Source organism: Arachis ipaensis, chromosome B08 (genome assembly GCF_000816755.2).
Source record: "Arachis ipaensis cultivar K30076 chromosome B08, Araip1.1, whole genome shotgun sequence".
NCBI lineage: Eukaryota > Viridiplantae > Streptophyta > Magnoliopsida > Fabales > Fabaceae > Arachis > Arachis ipaensis.
This window is the reverse complement of record NC_029792.2, coordinates 96,291,010-96,299,287: the sequence shown is the minus strand read 5'-3', so window position 1 is coordinate 96,299,287 and position 8,278 is coordinate 96,291,010. Positions and strand designations below refer to the sequence as shown.

Sequence of the window (8,278 nt, the reverse complement as noted above, 5' to 3'; positions counted from 1 at the left end):
CATAATTATAAATAATATAATTAATTTTCTTTATTCATAAAAATTAAAGTATTAATTTCTAAAATCACAATTATTTAAATCAAATCATGTAAATTCTTATTATTTTATGATTCCTAAATTTTATAATTTAAATATAAAAATTATCCAATAATTATAAAATTAGATAAAATTTCTAATTTAATTATCAAAACTTGATTTAGTTAACTTTAACAAAATAATTTCTGAAATTAAAATATTTAATGAATAAATAAATTAAAATTAGTTCACAATAAGATTTTTCGAAAATTCTAAGTTTTACAATGACAAACTCTAGCTCACTCTGACGACACTCTAGTAACACACCTCTCGCATATTGATTTGATCCACAAATTAGCAAAATACCCCTATTGTCAATATTAGACAAAAACACCCTTCTCCTTTCCATAACAAAAATAATTTCTGAAAGAATTACTCAAAGTACAAAGCTTTTACCCAAAACCTATAAATTCATATTCTATTCTTATAGCTTTTACCCAAAACCTACAAATTTTATGAAAATTTCAAATAGTGTAACCAAAGCTAAAGGTAATTAGACCAAGATTAGTGCTTTTTTACTTTTAACATTAGAGAACAGCATGTGTTTTAGTGCATTATGAGAAGAGGTGTATCACGAAATTATAAATGACAATTAAAAAAATGCGAGTCACATTTGTGTTTATAATATTTTTTTTTAAAATAAAACATTTTAGGGTCAAATGTGCATTTATGAATTTTTTATATTTTTAGAATTTTATTTTTTAAAATCATAAATCATCTTTTGATTTATGTACTTGAATTTTTAAAAGTTTTGTCATGGACAAATCTGACCCGCTAATTGCATTATCTTCCTCTCTCTTCAATGAATCTGATTGTTTGATTTGCTTTACGACAGTCTAAAAAAATTAACTCTATATTTAAAAAAAAAAAGTAAATAGTCAAAATCGTCTCTAAAAGATACTTCAATCTCCATTTTGGTCCTCGAAAGATAAAGTTAATCGAAATCGTTCCTGAAAGATACACGATTGGTCACGTTAGTCCTTCCGTCAGTTGGATGATGACGTGTCACAAGATGATTGATTGACGTGTCAGCTCAGTGACACCTGGCATGCCACGTGGTACTTGACATGTAAAAAAGTTATTTATAATCAAAATAGTCCTTGAAAATTCATACGTAAGTCATTTTCATCCCTGAAATTTTAAAAATTAATCAAATTAGTCCTTATATAATTTTTTTTTCTTGATAATATTAAATTTAAAATATTTTTTGATACTACTAATTTTAATAGAAATGTAATTGACAATAAAAAATTAATAATTATATCTTTTCTTCTTAAAAATTTTTTCAATAAAATTATTTCTTTCTTTTAATTCTTGTCAAAATCTCTCTTATTCTTTTCTAACCTTGCTATAATAATAATATGTTACACACCAATTTCCTCGGTATAAAAAAATGAGCCACAGATTAGAACCCAAAGGAACCAAGAGAAAGAAAACAATAGGACAGTTTGTGCACCTAATCTATGTATGGTTTATTAGGCAATTTAAGAAAAAAAAATCTCGCCTTCAAGTTTTATTAAGTAAAATAACATTAGGATATGAGTACAAATAGACACGAACTGGAAAGCAAAAAAGCATGAGACTTATTTTTGTGTGTTTCAGATTCTTTTACCTTAATTAGTCAAAATATGTATGTTAACTCATGCTTTTGTAGTTTACATTCTTTTTGCTTCAGATTTGAAGTATATAGACCTTCTGAGGTTAAATTATAACATGTCAGTTCGTTAAGAATGTTGAACAATTAAAAAAGAAAAATGAAAACTTACCCTAATATGACAACATGACCAGAAACCAAATAAAATGCTGGTAAACCAGAAAAAATGAATTCAATTAATAATAACTAAGCACAAAAAAAATATAGTAGTTAGAAAAGAACATGCCATTCTTATTTTATACTTTATTAACTCAAGAGAAATTACAGCTCCAGTACGGGGAGAATTCTACATACTCAAATGAACATTGGCATTTTCTAATAACTACACACTTTGATAGATTGGTTTAGGGTTTTGATTAGTATCTCTCAGTAACTCACTAAGAACAACAGGTTCATTAATCACTGAATTTACAGTAGAATATAACTCAAGTGAAGTAAATCCATCATCCTTCAGGTAAAACAGGTGCAACACTTTGATCATTTTCCAAAACAATTCCTTGCAGTCTCTTGGAACTGTGCTTCCTTTTTCCTTCAAAACTAACCTCAAGAGTTCTCTTCTCTTGTCCTCGATGATAACCTTCATCTCCTTAGTGGCGTCATCTATGGTAATAGCTCCATTTCCATGGATGAGACGCAAGCCGAGTGCATTCAGCTTTCCTTCCGCCGATTCTCTCTACAATAGTCACAAAAACACGTTAGTCAGAACTACCTGCTTGCTCTTGGAGCATATTTAACAAGTGCTCCAAGAAAAATCACAACCAATTGTCTTTAAATGTTTGAGGATGTTCTTGGAGCACATATTAAATATGTTCCAAAAGCATAAAATAATATCTAAATCGTCCAACCTAAGATTAGGGAATGATGGGATTGGTGATGAAGTACATACCTCGAAAGTGTTAATATCGTTTAACAAACGGCCGCAAGTGCTCATTGTGTTGAATAAACAATGCAATTCTTCAACTTCGGCAGCCTTGCCTGAAAGCTTAGGACCAACGAGAAAGAGGGCCGGAAGGACAATTGGACCTAATGCAAATGAAACCCAAGCATTTTGCATATACTCATCTAGTGTTGGGACAGTCTTGGTTTTCAACCACTTGGCTTCCGTTAACATAGACCGTATCAAGCTTAACCACTGCAAAGCAAACAAAGCCAATTTGACAATTTGGAACTCGGGAAAAGATGTGTTGAAGGAACATAACTTTGAAAACACATGTTTGAGTACTAATGAGCTACTACACTAACAAGAAAAAAAACTACAGATGAAATAAAATGAACAATGAGAAAAGATTAAAATGCAAATACCATGAATCATGCTAGGGTGATCCATTTGAAGCAGAACACAATGAATAAAAGCTAGCACTAATAAGAGTGGGTACAAGACAAGCCCTAAAAAGTGTATAATTTCCTAAGGAGGGTGACAAGAAAATAGTTAGAGTGATGTAACTTAATAATCAGCCCAATATTTTTAGGAAATAGTAATAAAAAAAATGGTCTATACTAGAGAGGATTCATCTATGAAATCAACATGAGAATGCATCAGGGAAAATGTGAGACAATTGAATACTTGTAGCTTAAGCAAAACATAGTCATTTTAGGTTTGAAACACTCTTAACACTCACAAGTTCAACCATATATTCCAAGGGGTAGAGGGATGCACAGTGGTCAAATCATATCCAGCAAATATGTCAATATTGGGAATTCACAAGCAAATGAATAGAAAAAATGTAAAGCCAGAAAGATGAGGGAGCATCGCACAATCTTAATAACGCTGCCTTCTACATTTCGCCCTTGCCACTTGACTGATCTTTCTCCAATCTCTTTAATTGTGCTCCGAAGTGAACAAAATATTATCTTAACATTCTCAGAACAACAAGCAGTTTCGATATCTACATCCCACCTGCAGTTCAATTTCGACAACAAAAAATGTTTGTGAAGAAAAACTGGGAAGAGTTCAAACAGAAATCAATAGATGGAGCAGTTTTTCAATTAAAAGAATAGGATTATACTCTTCCATTAGTTGAATAAGGTTCACTTGCTCCTCTTCAGTGCTCCCAACATCATAGAAATCATCAACAACTGTTGTGAGAACACCATTTTTTGCCCATGATATGCGAGCATCGGAAAGTTCGGGTGCAAAAAGATTAGCTGCAGCAGAAAAGTAACAATAGGCTAGTTTCTGCCTTGCAAATTCAAGTTTATCTAGTTTGCTCTCTGTAACCCACCTGCATATGCAGGGTACAGTTAGATCAAACTTCACAAAATGTGCCTCCATTAATTGAAGCTTGAGCACAATATCCATTTTAATAAAATTTAGACAAAACCCAGCAAAATAGATATACAATGAACAATAGAACCACAACCTTCAATGATTTCGAGCAGCAGGACAATACATTTAAAAATCCTTAATAGTTTTCAATTACTAAATCTTGAGTTATGCTTATGATCTTTAATCATTTATAGCTAGATCATAGATCATAATCATCAAGGTGTACTTTTAAAATTATGAAGAAAAGGGATAAACCTTGTGAGTTGTTTCAACTCTTCTTTTTGTATTGATTGGCAGATATTGAAGTCTTCGGCTGCTAGCTTTAGAAAGTCTTGGTTTGCAAGATTTTCAGACCTGGACCATAATAACCATAAAACTAGTCAGAAAAGGGAGAAATTAAAAAATAAATACAAAGACATGGAACTTGGGGAAGGGGAAAGATTGTAATACTTCTAAACTCATCCCACCTATACGATGACTTTAAAATCCTTGTTTCTTCTACATTGTAATGCTTCATCGATCTCAAGTTTAAGATTCGCTCCAAGTTTGCATAATATGGAAAAGAAAGAGCATCATTGGCCTAAAGAGCAAAAAACATTTTATTTTTCAGGAATGATTGTGAGATGCATAGACATATGTAGCTAAATTTTGTGAAAGATTAGAGCACGATCATGAAATGAACCTCTCGGTCAACAAAACGACGAAGTTTATCAGCATATAATTGATAATGCGATGATTGCTGCTTTAGAAGATGCCTTGTCCAAGCATTTTGTCTCACTAAAATTGATTCATCTGGATGTATAATCACTTGAGAAGCCTTATACAGCTCCAAAATAGCACCAGCATCCTTCAAGTACCCTTTCAAGGAGTCCGAAAACTTATCTTCTGAATATTGATAAAATGGATCTGCAAAAACACAATATACTTAATAGCCTCTTTGGTATTTAAATCTTAAGAAAAAAAAAAGAAAAACTCCTTGCTACCTAACTTTTTCAATTGATCAAACCTGAAGATACGTCGTAACCACTGAGACGCAATATACGGAATGCCATTGCACAGGTGGTGGGATCTAAAAATATATCTTCCACTCCCTCTTGCCAATATCTGTTTTTTTCGCAAATTTAATTATATAAAGAAATTCAACTATGAAATAGAAAAACTCTATATTTTAAATAAAATGCTCTCTATAATTTGATCACCTATTCGCCTACATGTAGAATTTCCTTTTCACTTCTCTAGTTACAGATATATTTAGTATTTGACCTTGATATTTGCATGCACCAAAAGTGGTTTATTACCTGTATGTTTCATCCAATACACTTCGAATTTCCTCTTTGAAATGGTGACTTACACCCAACCTTTCAAGATTGTCAATCATACACAGCCGGGCATATATGTCCAGAGGATAAATAGTTGGAACTGAAAATTTATTAAAACAACAAAAAATCCCAATTAATGTGCCAGACAACAGTAGTTCAAAATAAAACAAAAACAAAAGCAGCTCTGTAACCATATACCAGCATTCCCAAACTTTTCTACTACAGATTTGAGATAGTTAAGACAGTTGGTGTTCTTAAGTTGATGAAAAGCAGCTGCGGTCGTAGCAGGTGAATTAAACAAAGATCCATTCATTCTTTGATACTTCAATATTGCTTCCCAGTCCTGTGATTTCTGCAGTCTCTCTGAAACATAAGCAAGATATGCTCGCCACCCTTCCGAATTGCTTTGATTTCCTCTACATATAGACAAATGATCCTTAAATTAGTCAGTCTCAAAAGTTCATAAAAAATTTTTTGACTAAAGTCTTAGCACTAAGAAGCTAGCATTTGATCAAAGGATCTTGAAAATCAGAAATAATTCCAAGAAAGCACAATCTTGAAATGCATACAAGAAGACTTCATAATCAAACTTGAGAGTCTACCTAAATTATTTGACTTTTTAGCAAACTTGAATCATAAAGCTCAATTCATAACTAGAAAGTGTTAGGAGTTTGATAATCTTGCTAAAAGGAACCATAATACTACCTGCTAAGCTCTATATCTCTCTTATGAATGATTGCTTTCAAGCTTGTTGCACTGATAGAAAAATTAATTCCCAAATTTTGACCATATTCAATCAAAGAAGGGAAAAGTAAATCAAATCCAATGGGAGGTTGCTGCTTCTCATCATTGATTGAGGCAATATTTGAGTTGATAAATTGGAGAGCTGCAAAGAATATCAAAATTCATTTGTATAACATCACAGCAAGTGATAATAATAGCAAGGAGAAAATCATATTTACCCTTGTTAATTTGATCTTCACCAATACCCCATTTTTTTAATGCAAGGACACATGCTAAGGTAGACAGCAGAGATTCATTCATGAATGACGGATCATGATTAGGTAGACCCCATGATCCATCAAAGAGTTGATTATCCAACAACCAATTCAAGCACTGAGGGAACAATGGTGCATCAGGATTAGTTGTCGATGGAACCATTGCGACCCAAGCTGTGTCGTATGAAGAGACAGAAAGTTCAACCTTGTTGAACATTTTTGTGATTCTTTCTTTAGACTCTTCTAGGCACTGCAATTTCCCCTGGTCAGCAGAGAGAAAAAAGAAAAAGCGAAGGAAAAAAAATGATTATGCATGTCGTACCAAAGCTGTTCTGTGATTTTCCTTCTTTACCTTTGATGCAGTCATGAAAGTATCTGTTGAACACAAAGACATATACCAGCCAATAGTGAAGTAATATAATAGATAAGCACCATTTTTCATTTGAATATAGAACAAGAACATATGATAATTCTGACTTAGAGAAAACTCTAAATCAACTAACCAGAGACCAGAACTAGACAAAATTAAATGTTATATGAGCAGCAAGAGAACGCTAAAGATATATTTTCGAGTTGAAGTTTTAGAAGGAAAGGGACGGGTTTGAAGAATAAAAGATTTGAAGTGTAAAATGGTTTAAACATAATATCTAGAACCCGTCATAATTGTGCTACACAAGATGTGATGCTTCAACCTTTTAATTATCATAAACTTACATATTACCCAAACCCATTTTTTTCCACCAGTTAATGCTCACTTTGGTCCTTGTAGGTACACGAGTGAGCCATTTTGATCTGCAAATTTTTAGTGTCTCAAAATAGTCGTTTAGATAATCAATGTGACAATTTTATTCTCATTTCTAGTCTATAGAAACTATTTGAACTCATAAAAATGACCTACGTGTGTACCTAACTGACTTTGAAAGTGATCAAACCAAGCAATGAACTCGTCTTGAAAGTTTCAGTATATGCACACCATGTAGGAGAATAACGTTATATGCATATTAAAATATTACTGAATGTGAATATGAATATGTATCAGAACATAAGAGCAGAACAACCATGAGGCATGCGTAGTTAAGCACAACAGAAATAGAAACAGAGCAGAATAGAGGGAAGCGATGCGGCGGCAGAACCAGCAGGAGTGGCAAAATATCTAGGGTTTCATCCCTCTTCTCCACCATGCTTCTCGAAAAGACTCGGTTGATAAATACGATCATCATTGAAAACAAATTGATTTAAGCACAAACCAAATTTCTAAAACCTAAGTTTCAAACCAAACAAAATAGGACAAGAGCTTCCGCTTCCGCTTCCGCTTCCACTTTCAACAACACAAAACAAAGAAATAAGAACCATCCAATAAAATCAGTGTCCCAAGGATTCAACTTATTAGAATACTGCCATGCGCCTAATTAAGCAACGAAATTCAAGAAAGTAAAAACATGCATAATCCATGAGAACAATAGAAAAGACGCCATTTTTGAAACTGCCGCCCAAGTATTCGTTCATAAAAAAGGGATTACAAAACGAAAACCATCAAAAGGAAGAGACCTGAAGTAGAACAGGAGCAAACGAGGGGAGTGATGTGGGTGGAGAGAGACATGGTGGCAATGGAGTTGAAATGGGAATGGGAATGGGAATGGGAATGGTAAGTGTGGCTGTATCAACAAAGAGCAAAGAGTAGCAAAGTGAAGAAGAAGAAGAAGAAGAAGAAGAAAGTCAAAGGCAGGGGAAAGAAAAGAAAAAGTAAAGTATGTTGGAATGCAGTGCATGGACTGTCATTGGACAAAGTAGCAGCTACGAGTCTACGACTGCACGCACTGACATATAGTTACGAGGAATTACGATTTATCATTACAAGTTTCAAGGATGCTTTGGAAAACTGCAACGGCCTTTTATTTTTGTTTTTATTTTGCTTTTATTCATATAGTATTTTTCTATTTTATGGATATATTTTAAGAATATTCTA

At 33.0% G+C, this 8,278-nt stretch overlaps 1 protein-coding gene across 1 annotated transcript; it reads right to left on the bottom strand.

The window, feature by feature from the left end:
• On the bottom strand, positions 1,934–8,126 carry LOC107613546 (ent-kaur-16-ene synthase, chloroplastic). The gene is made up of 14 exons (XM_016315595.2): positions 7,861–8,126; positions 6,635–6,687; positions 6,277–6,562; positions 6,020–6,200; positions 5,513–5,730; positions 5,294–5,414; positions 5,002–5,099; positions 4,678–4,901; positions 4,463–4,575; positions 4,251–4,349; positions 3,736–3,951; positions 3,485–3,626; positions 2,616–2,861; positions 1,934–2,402 (listed from the first exon to the last, which is right to left on the bottom strand). Exons 1-14 carry the CDS (start codon positions 7,910–7,912, stop codon positions 2,052–2,054), a joined length of 2,400 nt encoding a protein of 799 aa, XP_016171081.1. The 5' UTR covers positions 7,913–8,126; the 3' UTR covers positions 1,934–2,051.

Coding starts and splice junctions, on each gene's coding strand:
- LOC107613546 (XM_016315595.2), bottom strand. CDS start 7,912: ATGTCTCTCTCCACCCACATCACTCCCCTCGTTTGCTCCTGTTCTACT. Junction 5,731..6,019: donor AGAGATATAGAGCTTAGCAG/GTAGTATTATGG, acceptor GTCTATATGTAG/AGGAAATCAAAGCAATTCGG. Junction 2,403..2,615: donor ACGATATTAACACTTTCGAG/GTATGTACTTCA, acceptor TGACTATTGTAG/AGAGAATCGGCGGAAGGAAA.